The sequence below is a fragment of the Gossypium arboreum genome, chromosome 13 (assembly GCF_025698485.1).
Source record: "Gossypium arboreum isolate Shixiya-1 chromosome 13, ASM2569848v2, whole genome shotgun sequence".
NCBI classification, from domain to species: domain Eukaryota; kingdom Viridiplantae; phylum Streptophyta; class Magnoliopsida; order Malvales; family Malvaceae; genus Gossypium; species Gossypium arboreum.
Window position 1 is genome coordinate 94185921 of NC_069082.1, and position 19500 is coordinate 94205420.

Here is a 19500-nt window from a genome sequence, read left to right on the forward strand (position 1 = left end):
ATTTTTTTCATCACTTCTTTACTCAAATGAATAAAAAGTAATTAGTTCAATTAATTGCAATAATTTTTCTTTGCTTCCGTTGAGTATGGAAGATTCAAGATTATATAATAAAAAAATTAAGTTTTGTAGAAAATTATTAAACATGAGTTATCGAGTTGATTTCATTAAGAATAATCTGGAAATATAAAATAATATTTTAAAATTTAGAAGAAGATTAATTTAATTAATTTCAATATTATACTAACAAATTGGTTGACATTATCAAGGGATAAAAAATTTCAACAATTTATTTAATTGATTTTCATCTTTTGAAACTTAAAATTTCAATATTGAAAAAAATATAAAATTTTTGAAAATATGATAATAAATACAATTTGATAATTTTTAATGTATTGTTTTACTACTTTTCATTTTAATCCTTAATTTTTACCCCAATCAATACAATAAAATGATATTTTTAGGTGATCGAAATAAAAAGTTCGATGGTCAAAATGAAAGTGTAAACGTGATACAGCATGTATAATTAATTACAATTAGAGATTTAATGATTGAGTGACTAAAATAAAAGTACTTTAAAAATTAAGTGATGAAATTATAAGAATTTCATTTTAAGTGACTAAAATAAAAATACCCTAAAATTTTGGTAACTCTAATTAGTTTACCCTAAGAAAAGAGAAAACCCGTGTCCCAAATTCCAAGCCCGTTAACAATTGGAGCAGGGCCTGTTTTCGTAAAAAAGGAGTTTCTTGAGAGAAAGGAAAACGAAACACACAACTCCATTAAAATTATTATATAGCGATCTATACCCTTAAATCAGAATGAATGTAAGTTATTCCATTACCCTCTTTTGTTTTCTTAATCTAACACTTCCTACTTCAAAACAACCACAGGTTTTACCTTTTCCTCCTATTCCTTTTAAATTTTTTTTTCTAATGCAATTCATGGCTTCAAAGCAACCCGAAAATAGCTTGCTCAGCCCTGAATCTGACTCTCAAAGGACTCTGTATGTTACTTGTCTTATTTCAATTGAACTAGGGTTTTCTTTGGATGTTGGGTATTTGAAAATCCCCCTTTTTACTCTTTTTTTTTTATTTTTTAATTTTAAATTGATAGGTACCCCTATGTGACTGGAACATCTGTTGTGGCTTTAAAGTATAAAGATGGGATTTTGATGGCTGCTGATATGGGAGGTCAGCTCATACAGTTTCTTAAGCATTTTCTTTTTCTTCTGATTTTTTATTCGTCTGAGTTGGTTTTGTTATTTAAAGTACATAATGCTCTTGGAAAAGCATGCAAGTGGAAAAATTAAAATGAAGTTTTGTGCCCTTTTGGGGTGTTTTAGGATTTAAAAGATGAATTCAATTAGCTTGAAGCAGCCTTGATCCGAATTCATTTTCTTTTTAATGCTTTTGGATCGTAGTTATAAATGTGAATTATGGAATGATCCTTTATCGACCCTTTGATTCTGTATGTAATGATGTTTTAAATTATATGATTCAATTGGAGGATTTAAGCATTGCTAAGTAGCTTAAGAATTGTCAGTTTAAGGTAATACTTTGCTGTAGCTTCTGACAGAACTTTTTTATAGAAAATCTGGACATAGCATATATTATTTAACATAGCATTTGATACAATGCTTGTCTGATGGTATGCTCGAAATGATCAATACTTGATATGGATTCCATATTGTAGGCTAGAACATGGAGTCTATATGTTTGTTTAATTGTAGCCTCATTTGTATAATTAGGCCTTCGTTATTAAATTTCTTGTCTGCTGTCTACTCTATTTTGCAAAGTGAGTAGCATAATTCTCCTTATGGAGGTAAAAGAGATCCTGTTGAGGCATTTTGTGTGGTTGCGAGATTATCATAGAGGGAAATGGAGTTGGGAGTTATTTAAAGCTCTCTGTACTTCTCAGTCTCATGGTATTTCACATTAAAGTCCTAAATTAGAAGACTTCTTCAAATCTGTGTTTCCCATAAAACAAGTTTGCATTTACTAGGAAAGTACATTTTGCTTATAGTTCATTTGCTATGCATGCTTTGTAGCTTTTGGTTTTCATTCTCCTTCCTCTTCCCTCTTCTTTTCTTGTTTTGTGCTGGAAGTCTGCTGTTTCAAGCGCCCTGGTGTTGCTTCAAAGCTAAAATGCGCTATTTGATATTCATTGCCTAAGTCAATGGTCCCTACTTCCACTACACCAATGAATGCACTTGTTTTATGCCTAAATCCTGTTAATTGACAGGTTCTTATGGGTCTACACTGCGGTACAAGAGTGTGGAGCGAATGAAGCCTATTGGCAAGCATTCTCTTCTGGGTGCAAGTGGAGAAATCAGTGATTTCCAAGAGATTTTGCGTTATCTTGATGAGCTTATGTAAGGATTGGCTGTCACTAAGGCTTTGCTTGGTAGAGTGGAAAGAAAATTGAAAAGATGGAAAATTGAAGGGTTAGAAAAGTGGAAAGAAAATATAATTTATCTTTCCATATGTGTGCTTGGTAGGAAAGATGGAAAAATTTTTGAAAAAAAGAGTAATTTTCTTTTCATTTATTCCTTTGTAGAGTTGAAAAATGAGAGGAAAGAAAATGAAACTTTCAAAAAAATACATAATTCTACATTTGCCATTTTCTCTCCTCAATTTGGATTGATTGGTTTTTATGCATTATGATGGAAAATAGTTCACCTCTTTTTTCCTCTCATTTTTCTTCCCTACCAAAGCCCATTAAAATTTTTTTTCCCCACTTTTCCACTCCCTCCTATCCCTCTATTTTTTTAACTCAACCAAGCACTCCCTAAGATTATAAGTACTTTTGTTTTAATTATTCATTCATGAGTTATCTTATTCCTTTTTCTTTCCCTGAATTTTCATTTGGATTTTGTTGGTAACATTCTCACAGAAAATTGTTTCTTTTTTATGTTTGATTATTGTAGCTTGTATGACAATATGTGGGATGATGGCAACTCTTTGGGGCCTAAAGAGGTGCACAATTACTTGACTCGAGTCATGTATAACAGGCGTAACAAGTTCAACCCATTGTGGAACTCCCTTGTACTTGGTGGGGTTAAAAATGGACAAAAGTATCTTGGAACGGTAGGTTCAAAGTTTTATTGTTCTATTGTTCAGAAATGAGCTATTTGTGGCTTATTGTAACTGACCATTATTATAACTATGACTCATCAGGTCAGTATGATTGGTGTAAACTTTGAGGACAATCATGTTGCAACTGGGTTTGGAAATCACCTTGCTCGGCCAATTCTTCGTCAAGAGTGGCATGAGAACTTGAGCTTTGAAGATGGTGTTAGACTATTGGAGAAATGCATGCGTGTTCTCCTCTATCGTGATAGATCAGCTGTTAACAAGCTTCAGGTTCGGTCTTTTCTCTTTTAACATTTTGACTGCTTTCTTTAAATTCTTTTTTTTTTTTTCAATCCATGCCATTCGACAGCAACTTCTAGAACAGTAGAAAAGTGCATGGTGTCCTAGACTTTTGCAAGTAGTTAATGATCTCAATGGATGTTACTATTCTTATAGACTAACTGGCATTTGTTACATGCTGTGTACAGCTGTTGTATGGTTGCCTGTTAAGATGGCTCTTAATCAAGTCTATTTGATGGCCGGGTAAATTTTTATCAATATTTTTGTTTCATGTACTTGTAATCTGTTGAATGCAGATAGCTAAAATTACTGAAGATGGTGTGACAATTTCCCAGCCATATTCATTGAAGACGTACTGGGAATTCTCTGCTTTTGAGAACCCTGCACAGGGTGCTATAGGATCATGGTAGCTGTAGCAAACTTTTCATTCCTTCTGGAATCTTCTATGCGATCATATGAAAAGAACATTAAACATAGATGGAAGACAACTTGTTTCATGTTTTATGTCTGGTTGAAACTTATTGAGTTTGAGGCTGATTGTCATTTGATTTAATGCGACAGCGTATGCTTTACTTAACTATTTTTAGGCTCCGAGTGATGTTGTCCATTCTTGATGTTAGATTGACCATTCTCTTCCGGACGTGGCAATTTTTTTCCAAAAAAATTATAATACAAATAAATACTAGTATGATGAATATACACATTAGTTATCTGTGTTGACCCCAATAGGAGAATGATCGTAGTGAACTATATAGGGTAATAAGGTGAAGTTTTCGTGAACTAAAATTTGAACCGATCATGGTCCAGCATTAGCAATATAAGAGATCAAAAACAGCTGCTCATTCTCTGACAATAAAATCATAGAACCACCACGTGGAGCTAACTAGGTGAAAGTACCTGGCATCATAGGGATTGAGTCAGTTTAGTCCCTCAGGGACAATTTAGTTAACCTTTATTATTTAAAAATTAATATTTTGGACTTTCTTGATTATGCGCAGGAATTTGACCATTGAACTATGTTTTTTTTTTTTTTTTTCATTTTGATACTAAACTAGATTGGTAACTTATCATTCCATTACTCCTGTGTAAAATGTTTTTATTTTAAATAAACACAATTATCATGCAACACATTTTGAGTGGTTGGGCTTTTCTTATTGGTGAAACAAGCTGGAATCAGTTGACGTGTTAATTTAAGTACTAATCTAGAAAAAGAGTGAATATCGAAATAGAAAAACAAGTATAATTCAAGGGTCAATTTGAGCATTAAATCTTATGCATATGTAATCTTTTGTTTAGTTGACATTAGAGAATATTTGGTACTATTTATCTTATTTGATTTTTTTATATAGGTACTTTCACCGAATAAACCAAATACCTCAGGCATCTTGAAAGAAAACGGATACATGGTAGTGTTGAAGACTGTCATATATCAGATCTCCTTTGCACTAAAGAAAGATAGGAGCTGTAGATAATTGAAGTGAGGGAAAACAATCCATATAAAGCTATACCAATTGAATAGATACGTAATACTGGGGAACATACACAAATATACAATGGAAACTTTATGCACTTGCAATCTAACTAAAACTGTGGATCAAAAGAGAAAAGGCTACTTTGTTCCTCTGTAGGATTCAACAACCATCGGCAGAATATCCATGAAGCTCCTACTACTGATAACAACGACAGCAATGCTAGAAATCCAAAATGGGAAACATCATTTGCAATTATTGCAATTCCCAACATTAGAGACTCCGCTAAACTAGCAACAGAAATCTCCGTTGTTCCAATCAGATTTGCTTTGGATGATGGGATTCCTGTTTGCAGTATCTGGGCCCCAACAATATCATATGACATATGTCCCAACCTTGATAATACCTGCATATAGATGGTGAGGATGAATCAGGTATCTTGCTTATGTTAAAGACTGATCATTCATATGTTGCATGATGATTTCATAATTGCTTTAGGGATTGCCTAACATGATGCCAAATTTCCCAGCCTTTTGTTAGAGACACCAAATTGGAAAGTGATGGTTGCAGTAAGTTCCGATATAGCCAAAATAAAAGTTACATAGACCTTTAAGGGATCTATTAGTACTTTCTGGTGGCATTAGCGGATAACTAATATATATGACTGTCACTGAATCTAAATTTTTATTAGATCTCCCACCATGACATGCTAAACACCAGACTGTCATGCCTTCATAGGTTCCTAGTTCACCAAGGCAGTTTGGGTTATATACTAAATGGTATAGTCCATGAAGAAACCTGGAAGTTGAAGTTCTTACAATCAAACATAAGAAGAAAAGAAGGGGGCTCGTTTGGGCAAATGGTCCACTCTGATAAATGGCAACAGCAATGGTGAGAAGTGAAGCCTGAAAAATTAATCCAACTGCTCCGGCCTGTTTGAAGGGAAAAATGGCCATTAGAACCAGGCCCCGTTATAGAAAATTCCAGTGATAAAACCAAAGACAAGAACCAACCTTTAAAATTCCAAATCTCCTAACCAAAGTTGCAGATATGAAGGTTGCTGCAACACCCATGATAGCACATAATCCACTAAACCCCCCAATGATAGATGGACTTAAACCTGTTAAACAAATCCACATAGCATTTGGAGTCAAGGAATTTCTGCAATAATACAAGGCTATTTCTCCAGCTTAAGTATAAAATCTATTCAAGTAATCAGAAGTAATCCAACAAATGAAGAAAAAGCCAAACTGTAGTTTACAACCAACTATTAGATATGGAATGAGATTTCAAGCATATCACTGCATGCAGTGCTTTAAGAGGTCAAATTTAGGCAAAACTCCATTAGCATGTTCTCAGAATGACGGCTGTTGTAAGCCCTCTTCTCTGTAATACATACTGCTTTTGTTATCTTTCCAGTCCTCAAACCTGGGTCCAAACTATAAACAATCGGGAATTCTAAATAGATAGTATTAGATAGAAAGATACCACGTTGAGTTAAAAATGCTGTCATTAAACTTCCAGGAGTGAGAACAACATTGAAGTAGAGGAGTACATATGCTAGGCTTGCAGGAAGGACTGGCTGCTGTATGTACTCGCTCCATCCAAGCTTGATGGCTTTCAAACCTGTATCAACTGGTCATCCACAAAACACAATTACTTAATATAGCAAGCATAAATCAACCTTTGGAAAAGATTCAATCACTAAATATAGCAAGAAGAAAGCTAGGATTTGAATAGTAATCAGATGAACAAGTTTTACCAAGGTTATCAGCATCTGGAAGAGGCCCCTCAGCAGATGTTCTGCAACAGGATTGTGAACATTTAGCACGGTCAAGGACTCCAGCAGAAAGTTTGTTTGTTAACCATGTCAAAGCAATCTGAGGAATGGTGTTAGAATTTAGAAGAGAAAGTAGATCCTTTCTCCAATTAAAATGGATAACTAGAACAAGCATATAAGCGATTACCATAACGGGTAATGACGACATCATCAAACCAGCAGCAAACTTTAAGCATGTTACTGGATCATATCTAGAGAGAAGAGTTCCAAATAATGAAGTCCCAGCTATCTGCAATCATAGATGATAATCAATCAGTCGTTAAGAAATTGCAACAATGATATTTACAGTGAAAAACATTTCATAACTTGATTGCTAAGACAACTGCAGACTTATAAAATTTCTGGCATTTATTTAAGATCCATGCTCTATGGATTACAAGCAAACAAAGAATTATTTGGCTTGGACCTAAAAGCTAACTCCATAGACCAATGTTTTCAAAATATAAAAGATATTAAGACTATCAGGGTACAAACACCTTTCCGGTCCCTTTCAATTTCAATATTGAGCAAATTGGTCTCTCTCAAAAAAAAATGGAGCAATTTAATTTTTGTCAAATTCAAAAGTGAGCAACTGAGGACAATTAATCACGGTGTTAATGTTTGCTGTCAATTGTACATAATTTGATTGGTTAATAATAAATTTAGCCTTTGATGTGTATATATCCTGTGTAAATGTTGCAGAATGTGTAAATATTGGGAGCTAAATTTGTTAAATCAAGGCCAAATTGACCAAATATATAAATGTTGCAGGCCAAACTTGTTAAATCAAGAACAAATTGACAGAATGTGTAAACTATAAAAGCTCAATTTGTTATTATACCAATGAAAAAATATGTACAATTGATGAAAAACATTAACATTGTGACTAATTCTCCTCAATTGCTCACTTTCGAAATTGACAGGGATTAAATTGCTCCAATTTTTTTGATAGGGATCAATTTACTCAATATCGAAACTGAGAGGGATCAGACAGGTCTTTTTACCGATTATGAAATACCTCACAAAGCAGGTCAATTCGATTGAGAACAGCATTTGCTTGTGCCAGTGCGATTGGTCTATTTGTTCCAGCTAACTGCAAACACAAGAACTATAGTTTAATTCGCAGTCCACTTTCCTAGAGATGGCTGACCAATGTTCCCTGTGAAGAAAACAACCAAAATGCATAGAATGAGGTACTACCAGCACAACCCAGTCACGCTCCATGGCAATCCCCAGTGCCACTCCAGATAGCCTCTCAATAGCCCCTGCTATCACTAGCACAGCAAACCAAGGATGTAGAAGACTAGACGAGGCAGAAGCAGAAGAAAATGAATGAGCATGAATTATCATTGCCACTGACAACAACTGAGCAGAGGCCTGGAAGATGCCAATAAATTTAGAAAACAAATTAGGACAGTGTTAATTTTACATTAATCCTGAAAAAAGTTATTGCCATTTGTGGTACCTGAACAGCATTCAAAAAGATATATGAAGGTACTCTAGGAGAATGATCCATAAGTTTACCAACCAAAGGGCCTCCAATGATAATAGCAAGCTATTAACATAAATTCTGTTAGAAAGTATTCCATTATCTCTTGTTCTACGTAGTGAATCTATGTTGTTGGACTAATCTATACCTTAGTGAAGAATCCCATGACAGCCACCGGTAGAAGGCTTGGATGAAGCAACGCAATAGCAGAAGGCCAAGCAAAATTCCAAAGCTGTTCCACTAAATTCCCAGCCAAGCAACTTGCATAAAATGCTGAAATATGAATACCACAATTTAGTAAAATGATAGAACAAGATACAAAAGTACAAGACATTGTTGCAAGTTTCCAGAACTTGATAACATACAAAATAAGAAAGTTAATTTAAAGAGGTTTATGCTCTATTGACAACTTGATAGAAACCTAATCCCTAAAGCACAAAGAGAGCAGAGGACTACAATACCTAACCTTCTGAACACATTGTACACTTACTGCTTAGAGACACAAAATAGGATCAGTTTAAGTCTATCAAGAGTATTATCTATTTACTGTGCTTTGATAAGATGAAAATAGAATGTCCTACCATATAATCCCTCTGGGTGCGCTGGAGTTGCAGCGAGAGCTTCCTGCTCCTCCTCTGATAATACCTAGGCAAGAAAAAGAATAAAATGATAGGAAAATGTTGTTGGATTTACACTCGAGTCGTAAATAAACTGATATACAGAGAGGAACATACTGGGAGTGTTGTTAAGAGACTATCTACATATGCATCCCCAGTTAGTATATTCAAAGATTCAGTCTCAAGAACATCAGATTTAAGCTGAAGTATTGGTGTTGTACAACAACAATCACTATCTGTTGCTGATAAATCCTCATCCTCGATAGCCACGTGGTTGAAATGCACATCAGTATTTGTTATTGAACATCTCAATTTAAAGCTGTCAAAACTACGACTAAACAGAAAAACAAACCAAATAAAAAAAATTGTTAGCTGCCTCATTCAAATATCTCAAATATAATAAAAATAGCTTTCTCAGGGCAAATTGCAGACTAATTCGACTTTGAATCACCAGTCCTTCATGCAATAAGACATTACATCAAAAAAGAAAAAAGAGAGAGAGAGAACATTTTGCCACATTTAAATTAAGAGAACAAATTAAAGAGTTACCTATGAGTATTAGTAGGAGGGGAGTTGAGACTCAACCATCGGCTAGAAGAGAAGCGATGGTGAATTCCAGAAGCAGCTTGTCTCGATATAAAGGCTTCTCTCCTAGAAACAGAAAAGTTAAACAAATTGAAAGAGAGCTGAGAATTTGTAACCGCGACCATTGCCATGCTAGCTTCAGCTGTTGCTTATTTAACTTGTTATTGCTCCAGAAATTGAAGCACCAATACCCACTTTTGAGTTTTTCTAAACTCATGCAGCTGTGAAGAAAGCAAATTGAATAGCAATCAGGAGCAAATTTTACCGCTCTTGGGGTTTAGTTAGACAGCAAATGCTATCAGGGTTTAGGTTCAAATGAGTCCAAAGAAACAAAAGTTGGAACCTTTTTCTAACTGCTGAAATGAACTGGTTTGGTTTTTGAGATACAAGAAAGGCTATCTGGGTTTGGCGCCACAAGGAAATCAAAAGGAGCTTTTGAGTTTCTAGATAACAAAAACAATCTGGTAACTGTATATAGCCTTCAATTTAAAGGGGCAGAAAGAAAGAAGGGTTTGGGAAAGCTGAAATGATGAAGAAAGGGGAGGGTTATCCGTGGCATGATTTGTTGCGTAAGAGTCCGGCGGTGAGCGGAAAGATTTTGTGGCCACTAGATTTGAAGGGTGGCGGCACCCTTGTGGAAGTGGGTCCATTAAAGCCTAGTTACTAATTTTCCTTTCCTCAACAATCAGTGTAAAGACGGCAAGCTAAGTTGCCATTTGATGTACGAAACTTTTGAAATTCATTTACAAGTATGACATTCTAGTAGTTTCCATGATAATAACCAAAAAAAGAAGTTTGATTTTTTTTTGGAATAAATACACAAAAAATCCTTGTAATAATCCGTGGTATGATCATGTACCATTGTCTGAATTAAAAAAATTAATTGAGTGCTAATTGGATTAATATTAATATTATTGTTAGTGTAAAAAGACGTAAATTTGAATGCACTTAAATATATTATCTTTTATTTTAACTATTGTATTAGAAAAATGGATATGATAAACAATTTATAATAATATTAATATTAAAAAATAATAAAATATTCAAATATTCAAAAATTTCAAAACATTTATAAAAATAAATTAATAATTAATTCCAAACTTTAGGGTGTTCAAACGGTTAATCAAATCAAACTAATATTAACCGGACTTTTAATTCTTTAACCATTAACCTAACAAAAAATTTTCAACAAAAATTAATCGAATCGAAATATTTCAGTTAATTCGTTGGTTAATCGAATTAACTGAAATTGATTTTTTTGTTAAAATAAGTATAAAACATATAAAAATAATTAAATTGATAATATTCATTTAACCGAATTAGTAATAGCCTAATACATATAATTTATAATATTATTTATAAAGTTTGGTTAATTTGGCTAATTACCCAATTTTAAACCGAATTAATCATTAACTGAAATTTTAAAAAAACTTTTAACCAACCTTTAACCGAACTAGATCGGTTAACCGATTAATTAACCAAATTAGATCAGTTCGATTAGTTAATTCGTTTTTAACTGAAACTTGAACACCCCTACCAAACTTTGGAGAAAAAAAAAATTAAAAAGTTGTTTAATGGTTTATTTTGAAACCATGATTTGGGTAAAAAAATATATATTTGGATTTAAAATTTAAAATTTTTTATTTGGATAATAAATAAAAAGTTGGATTTGAATTTGAATAAATCCAAGTCTAATTTCATAAAATTAAATTTTGGATTTCAAAATCCATTTTAAAACTTACAATTTTCAACATCCAAGAATCATTAAAAAAAAATTTGTTCTCTCTTCTTTCACACTTCCTTTTAAGCCCAAACAATAAATAAATAATTTTACTTATAATATATCATCAACCAAGTTTAAGATTTTCAAAATTGGATCGATGAGCAAATCAGTTAGACCATTTGTTCCTGGTTTGACCGATCTAATCGGTTTAATTAATAAATTATTCAAAAATTAAAATAGATAAAATCGGTTCAATTAGTTCAATTGTCGATTTAACTGGTCCATGAGTCAATCAATCTGATCCTTTATTTTAGACTCGTACTCCAACCAATTCCTGATTAATCGGTCTGATCGGTCGATCCGATTCTAAAAACAACGGCGAAGCTTCATGCATTTAATTTAATACAATATAAATATTCAAAAATTTCATTTATACCATAATTTTCACAATTTTAATTTTAAACCCTTGAATTTTAATTTACACATTAGTCTTCTTATACCTAATGCAATTGGTCTGACTAGTTGTTCTAGTCTGGTTTTTAAAATCAAATTAGTGATCGAACTAATTAGATCACTGGTTTTCTACTTCAACTAATTCGATCGGTTTAACTGGTAAGATCGATTCGATCGGTCTGCATTTATTCTATTAAATAAATTATTAAAAAATAATAAAAATTTAAAAGAAAAGTTCAACCACCCAATCAACCAGTCCAGATCAATTCCCAAGTTAACTGGTCTAACGCCTTTCTCCAAACCGATATCGGTGATCGTTCCAGTTTGATTCAAATAACAATGTTCAAAATCCTCCTAAATAATTAAATTAAAAAAAAACATTTTTAAAGCTTAGAAGTAGTTGAAATCCAAATCTATATTTGAATTATTCAAACAATGAATTTAGATTAATTCAAAATTTTGAATTTTAAATATTTTAATTTCCGAACAAATGATTTGGAAATAATGAATTCATAAATCATAAATTTCAAAGCTAAAATTTTAAAATTCAATTTCAAATTCTAGTTCTCAAACTATTAGCGCAATAAATCAAACTAAAATTTTCAAGAGGTGGTGAATTGGCTTTTAAAAATCTTGCAAAAGCTAGAGAGAAAGGATAGAAAATTGAATACAAGAATTTAGAGTAGTTCGGCCCCAATTGCCTACTCCACCACATTAGATTTACACAACTAAAGATTTTTCCAAATTTACTAATTTGATAACCTTTGAGGATAAAGTCTAACCTTACAAACTCCTTTAAGGTTTCTACCCAAACCTTAAGATACAAACCCTCTCAAAGAGATGTAAAGAAGCAGACAAAGAAATAATCCTTACAAGATCGAAGTGTTTGCAATTTAAGCTCATCTACAATGAAAAACACTAGAGCAAATAAAACGAAATAAAGCTCACAAATTTATAAAAGAAAAGTATGGAAATATTTGGCACAAAGGTTGTTTGATTGATCTTTTTGCTTGAATATGCTTTCTTGTTGTTGTAGGATCTTTGGAAGATGGTATTTACACCCTCTAATCCTGTAAAAGAATCAAAGTGAGCATTTGATTCAAATACTAAGAAAGATTATTATGTCATCTACACGGGGAGATGGCTAGTCTCGGCTAGCGGAGCAGTTGACTCTACGGGTAAAGACATAGATGTACTCATTGGTAGAATGATAAATTAGAATGGACCCAAGATGAATTAATTCTAGATTCATTTGTGAATTAATTCACTTGTGACGTTCATAGTGTGATTTACCTAAACCCTAAGTTAGTCACTGACTATGTGTATGCAACTCATGTGCACCGATAGTGGAGGCTTATGCTCTAAAGATGATCGAGCCCATAGCCGGTATGTTGGGTACATGACTTATGTATGGTATGACTTTACTAGTAACAATGGAATTCATAGCTAAATTAAAGAGTTAATGATATCCTCTCATTGGCATTGTGTGGATTGATAAATATGGAAAGTGGCCACGGGTTGCTCATTCTCGAACGAGCAATCTATCACAGTCATTTGTTGACAGTGATAATATTAATCATTAAGAAGATATAATGGTGACAATAAGATAAAATGTGATTGTATTGAGTGAACGAATTTAACTTAAAGGAATCAATGATATCATATGAGGGTAACACACACATAATGAGGTCATTAGACAAAGCAGTTGGATGAATTGCTTTCGTAAATAGTATACAATAAGGAATTTTCAATCATGGTACTTCTTATGGATTGACTTGATTAAGTAATTATGAATTATTGAAACGATGCTTCTGGACATAATTGCAATTACTAGAGCCAAATTGTATATGTTCTATTGGTCTCTCCGCTAGCTCAACAAAAGTTCGATCGGACTGCATTTGAATTAGAAGAAAATTCTACAACTTTGGAAATAATTTAATTATTCTATTTATTCAATGTGGAATTAAATTAGGTGGTCGTGAGAATTGTTCAACTAGAGAATTTAATTAAAGAATTTTCTTGAAAAATTAATTTGGAAAATCTAAGTGATTTTTGGAAAAAATAATTTTGAACAAGTAAAATTAAATTAATCAAAGTAGTTAAAATTAATATGATATTTTTGGAAATTAATTATCAAGTAAAAAAATTGGCCCAATGGGTAATTGAACTTAAAAATTGGACTTGAGATCATAAATTGGGCTTGGGAGCCCAAAACGAGACCAAGATCCGAAAACTATTCGAACAGTGCCTGGTATGTGAAATCGAGTCGATTGTCCAACTAGTGGCTAGACCGGACCGATTGGGTTATCATTGACCTGGACCGAACTGGTAGCAATCGAACCGGCTCGATGTACCGTAAGGGTGTTGCATTTGCATCACCGGATGCAATAATGCTGGTGGCTGCGAAGGCGGCGTCCTAATGGCCAGCAACAGTTGGTCTTCGGTGGTTGACTAGTGAAGAGTTACACTCTTACTGGGACTCTATCAAAGAATTTGATTTCAGATTAGCTATTCCAAAAATAATATTATTTTAATTGTTTAATATTAAATTAAATTTAATACTTATCTTAATAGTATTTTATTAATTTAATATTAAAGTGATTATCTTAATATTAAATTTAATTTAATATTTATCTACATAAACATTCTATTATTTTAATAAGAATTAATATTAAATTAATATAATATTTATCTTGATAACTATTATATTAATTTAATATTATAGTGATTAAGTTTAATAATAGTTGAACACTCTAAACTTTCTCTATATAAAGAGAGTCTTGGGTCATTATTTTTCACACACTTGAATTTAAGAGAAAGTTGAAGAGAGAAAATTCTTTAAAGAGATTATTTCAGAAAATTTCTATAGATATTTTTTCTAATTTACAACCTTACCAAAAAGTTTAGAGAAATTGCGAAATTGCCCCACTGGTAATTTTTGTGATTTTTTTTATTCGAAGCGAGCCTACACTCGGTAGACATGAGCCTGAGGATAGCAGAGAATACTACTTGGTCAAATCGCTCATCCTAGACGACTCAAAAAAATACAATTTTGATTAATTGCTTATTACTTTAGATATCACAACCAATATCTTGTTTTGGAAAAAATTTTAAAACTCTGTTTTTCCTAAATTTATTTTCCGTTGCATTTTCCAAACCCGTTTTTTTTTTCAACAATTGGTATTATGAGCCAGGTTGTGCTCTATCTATAAGTATAAGGAAATAATCAAAATAAATTTCTCTTCTTAAATGATTTGATTACGTAGAAAGTGACATTCTTTAGATCTTATGCATGTTTTGAGTTATATATTGGAATGGATGTGATATTATATATTTGTTATATAATTATTTTTTATTGCCGAGGTTGTAGTTCTTAGGAAGTAGATAGTGGACTATCATCTCAACGTAAGGTTATTTTTTTTAAAATTCATAGAATTCTTATGAGCCGGAAATAGACATAGAACTTAAATGTAATTTTTCCAAAAAGAGTCCATGGTAAGGAAAAGATGCGATGACAGTTGAAGGCCCAAGGAATGCCTTGTGGGAAAAAAATTATATAATTTTATTTTCTAGAAATAAAACCAAGGAAACATTGGCTGACAATTTTATTTTAATTACCTATCTCATTATATATTTGTTTTATAATTGTTTATAATATTTATATTATGTAATGTTATAATTGTGATATATATGAGATGATCCATAGTTGATCGTTTAAAAATAAGAAGTGTGGTAATGAGAAAATAGATGTGTTGTATTGTTTCGTTCGCTTTTTTAGGTTATTCGATAACTGTGAGAAGTGTGGTAATGAGAAGGAGCATGTCTAGGATTAGCCCTAGCTAGGAAAGACTTGGTTTTTAAGCGGTCAAATTTGACTCACCTCCTTTTCTTGGGACCCTACCTGGTGCATGGTTCACATTCACTCTTTGGTTTTTCCCTTAAAAGAAAAATTGTGGAGAATCAAAATTGTTTGTTTTTATAATTGATTGATTCTTGTGAATAAATGTTAATATTATAAAATTGCCATAGCTTGTCATGCATAAAATGGAAGCATGTCACTTAGATTAGGTAAGAATGCCACTAGGACTATTGTATGATCATTCTTAAAATTTGGGATAAATAATCTTGCATGTTTTTTAAAATATTGAGTGGGAGAAGGTCCTTGAAAAAGACCTACGGCCTCCATTAATGGTCCCTAAGTGATAGCATGGTAAAGTTTCGAACTAGTTCCTACCTTGGCTGCACCTGAAGGTAAACTTTGTCATGTAGGTTCATTAGATGGGATCTCTTTTTAAGGACAACTAGTCATACATGACTTTCAGGTAGATTGTCCCAAGATGACTCACAAATGAGAGCATGTTCATGATGGGTGTTGAGTTAATGGTTACACACTCAAGATCATCTCTTATTAAATAGTTTCCCAAGAAACGATATTTAAGCTAGAGATGATGGCCAAACGTTAAATAATCGTTAGTTCGTGTGGAGTCTTGAGAATTAAGATTCACAAACTGGTTCGATGTAATCCATGTTATTGCTAGTTAATCATAGGACCCCAAAGCGACATGGTTGATGGGTGTAATAATAATCGTAGCAATGAAAAAATATTTTTTTCAAGGTTTTAATACAAGACGCATGCATCATGCTGCATTCTTGATATGGTGCTGAAATGAATTTTTTTTTTTTTGCTTAATATAAAGATAGTAGTTAGTGAATCTTTATTTTATTTTTTTTAGTTCAAATATGTCTCCTACTCCTCTTATTAGCATTCTTACTAAGAATAAATTAAATGGGGATAACTTTCGAGAATGAAAATGAAACTTGCTAATAGTTCTCAGCTATGATAAAAAATAAATTCGTTCTTGACAAAATGTGCCATCTTGAAGCTCAACCCAAAACGAGAAATCGCTAGAGAGATTCTGACTCGATTGCTCGATGTTATATTTTAGCAAACATGAGTAGTGTGTTGCAAAATCAACATAAGGATTTCCGTACTGCCAAAGAGATCATTACAAATTTGGAGGATTTGCTCGAAAGCCAAGTCACATTGGCTTGACAATCCACTATTACAAATTTGATGAACTTTCAGCAGAAACCCGACACTCTGGTCAAAGAACATATGCTTAAGCTTATTAGATTCTTTACAGAAACAAAGGACAATGGGGCTGAACTAGACGTCAACACTCAAATTGAAATAGCGTTCAAATCCTTAACTAATGAGTTTGCTGGTTTTAGAGTTGCTTACAACTTAGGAAACAATAAGCTTACCTTGACTTAACTCATGAAGGAATTACAATCCTATGAGTTGATGTTGAATAGTGGTAAGTCCGTTTAGGAGAAACATGAAGCAAACTTAACTATTGGCCTCTCGTCCTCTAAGGGAAAGTAGAAAGTTAAGAGGAAGCAGAAAGCTAAGGGAAAGAAGAAACAGACTAAGTCTTAAGTTTCACCTCGTGTGGATAAGAAGAAGGCTAAGAAGTTAAAAGATCCTAAAAGACCAAATGTTTCTTCTGCAACAGGAAAATGACATTTCAAATCAAACTAGAAGTAGTATTTGGATTACCTAGCCAAAAAGGGTAAATATGTGGAACTCTTTATGGTTGAAGCTTGTTTAGTGAAAGAATCAATTGACAATTGGGTTATTGATTCTGGAGCCACTAACTATGTGTGTGTTTCTATGTAGGGGTTTAACAAAATGAGAAGTCTGCGTCAGATGAGCCTCTCATTGTGGGTAGGAGATGAGAGCTATGTTTCAGCTGAAACAGTGGGAGAAGTTATTTTACACTTTGATAATTTTAAAAAGATTGTTTTAAAGAACGTGTTTAATGTACCTTATTTTAAGCATGTCTATTTTATGACAGTTATACCGTAACATTTAATAAAAGGATTGCTATTCACAGAAATTATTCTTTAATCTGTAATGGATGGATGAAAAACAAGCTCTACTTTATCAAACTAAATAACTACTCGATGCTTCAAACTGAAATAATGAATAAAAAGCTTAAAACTTCTCACTCTAATGAGGGGTACCTATGGCACTTAAGGCTTGGTCATATTAACCAAGAAAGAATCACTAGACTTGTGAAAAAAGGTCTCTTAAGTATGCTTAATGAAGTTAGTCTTCAACAATGTGAATACACACCCCAAACCCAGTCCAAACGTTATGGCCAAATCCGGAAGTGTCACATGAAATGGGTTGAAAAACCATTATCGTTAAGTTAAAACCTTTCCAGTTATTAACCTTTAGAGTTATTATTAATTTCAAAGCTTTCTTTCATTTAATCATTTAGAGATAAACGTGTTTGTAGCGAAAGCTTGTAAAAATGTTGTGTCCAAAAAACCCGTTCAAGATTTTAGAAATTCATCACAGTTATAATTAAGTAAAACCAAAAACCTAAAACCAACGTCAAAATTTTAAAAAGGAGTCCAGAGTCTCAGAAAAATACAACTTCAATGCCAAAACTTAATAACCCCAAAACAAAATAAAACAGTAAAATAGGTGGTCACCGTCGAGTCCTCTGCTGCACCGATCTGCCTAAGACTGTGGGTTATCTGTACAGACAAATAGAAAAGGGGTAAGTTTACGTAAACTCAGTGTGTAACCCAGCAGATTTAAGCATGTATACGTACAGAATATCACAAATCAAACAGATTCACAATCGAGCCTGGGCCCTTGTTAGATACAAATATAGATTCAGGCCTAAACCATTTTAGATACAGATACAGTTACAGATATGCAAATCAGATAACAGAATCCTACCCAATCCTCTACACACCATCTCTGACCATCCTTACACACCATGTGGGGTTTAAAACACCCACCCAGCCCTACATACCACGTTGTACCAATGTGGCACATATCAAATATAATGCAGTTGTGCTGCTAGATATTAGGCATAATCTTCCTTTCAGAACACTTCCTCCAATATATATATATATCATCCCGCCCCAATCACAGTAACCGAACATGCATATAGAATTAACAAATAAATCATGCTTAACATGCTTTCATAAACAGATAATAGATAAACAAACATAGTCATACTCATAACAGTATATCAGTCTAACAGAACACATAGCTTTAGGGTTTAATAGCCTTTATCGACCCCTACAGTAGGCCCACAGTCAATTAGGACAACCTGTGTGACCCTACAAAATATTTTAGTACAATGGGCCCACACACTTGTGTGGCCCACACACCTGTGTGGCCTACACACCCAGATTGGCCTAGCCCTGTGGATCACATGGCCTGGCCCAATTATCACACGCTCGTGTGGTGTTACACGCCCAATTCAGTCTAGCTCGTATGGCCTACACGACTACACTTCAGCCATCACACGACCGTGTCTTACACACAGCCTGGCCTTCATCGATCACATGGTTGTGTCATCACACACAGCCTACCACACGGCTATGTGGTGTCAATAGTGGGGTTTTTCGGCTTTCGCTGAACCTCACTTTTCTGCGTTTCGGGTACACACCTGGTATCAATTTGATGTGAAAACTCTCCCGAGACCACCAGAACCTTCAATTGAACAACGGTAACTTCCATACAACTAAGTCCTAGACGAACGATTTTGAACCTTTAAATCTTCCCCGAATGAGCATAAACAAATGTTGAACAAAAAGGGAGACAATTGGAAAACCGAAAAGGAGAGGGGAAAAAAGGAAAAATTTGGTAGAGTAAGAGAAAAACATGACATAAAAACTAGAAGAATTTTGGGGATTTTGAAAAAATAAAATAAAATAAAAATAAACAAAAATTATCCCTAAATCCCTTAATTTAATCCACTAATCCCACTATCAACCATAGCTCAGACTTTTCGTTCTACTGAAACTCTACAAGCCAACAGAACAGCACAAGACCTCCAACAAACCCACACTCCACCTAACCATCAGACTAGCAGGCCCATTCTGATATGTTTTTACAATTAGTTCAATATAAGTCCACTGAGCAAGTAAAAGATCTTAAGTCAA

The 19500-nt window shown here is 33.3% G+C and overlaps 2 protein-coding genes across 2 annotated transcripts; one reads left to right on the forward strand and one right to left on the reverse strand.

The window, feature by feature from the left end:
* The first annotated feature begins 744 nt into the window (after positions 1-744).
* Positions 745-3948, forward strand: LOC108456999 (proteasome subunit beta type-4-like). Its single transcript, XM_017755787.2, has 6 exons — positions 745-1003; positions 1114-1190; positions 2242-2371; positions 2927-3086; positions 3177-3362; positions 3668-3948. The coding sequence occupies exons 1-6, from the start codon at positions 819-821 to the stop codon at positions 3779-3781; spliced, it is 852 nt and encodes a 283-aa protein (XP_017611276.1). The 5' UTR covers positions 745-818; the 3' UTR covers positions 3782-3948.
* Positions 3949-4810: 862 nt separating this feature from the next.
* On the reverse strand, positions 4811-10125 carry LOC108456998 (solute carrier family 40 member 3, chloroplastic-like). The gene is made up of 13 exons (XM_017755786.2): positions 9315-10125; positions 8883-9099; positions 8730-8793; positions 8297-8421; positions 8125-8214; positions 7860-8036; positions 7678-7752; positions 6808-6909; positions 6603-6720; positions 6329-6475; positions 5854-5960; positions 5659-5772; positions 4811-5246 (listed from the first exon to the last, which is right to left on the reverse strand). Exons 1-13 carry the CDS (start codon positions 9479-9481, stop codon positions 4953-4955), a joined length of 1797 nt encoding a protein of 598 aa, XP_017611275.1. The 5' UTR covers positions 9482-10125; the 3' UTR covers positions 4811-4952.
* Between the last annotated feature and the right edge of the window lie 9375 nt (positions 10126-19500).

Excerpts from the sequence above, each read along its gene's own strand:
- LOC108456999 (XM_017755787.2), top strand. The coding sequence starts at position 819 with ATGAATGTAAGTTATTCCATTACCCTCTTTTGTTTTCTTAATCTAACA. Across the intron at positions 1,004-1,113 it reads TCTGACTCTCAAAGGACTCT|GTACCCCTATGTGACTGGAA; the intron begins GTATGTTACTTG and ends TTAAATTGATAG. Across the intron at positions 2,372-2,926 it reads CGTTATCTTGATGAGCTTAT|CTTGTATGACAATATGTGGG; the intron begins GTAAGGATTGGC and ends TGATTATTGTAG.
- LOC108456998 (XM_017755786.2), bottom strand. The coding sequence starts at position 9,481 with ATGGCAATGGTCGCGGTTACAAATTCTCAGCTCTCTTTCAATTTGTTT. Across the intron at positions 7,753-7,859 it reads AGCGTGACTGGGTTGTGCTG|TTAGCTGGAACAAATAGACC; the intron begins GTAGTACCTCAT and ends TTGTGTTTGCAG. Across the intron at positions 6,476-6,602 it reads TCCAGATGCTGATAACCTTG|TTGATACAGGTTTGAAAGCC; the intron begins GTAAAACTTGTT and ends GTGGATGACCAG.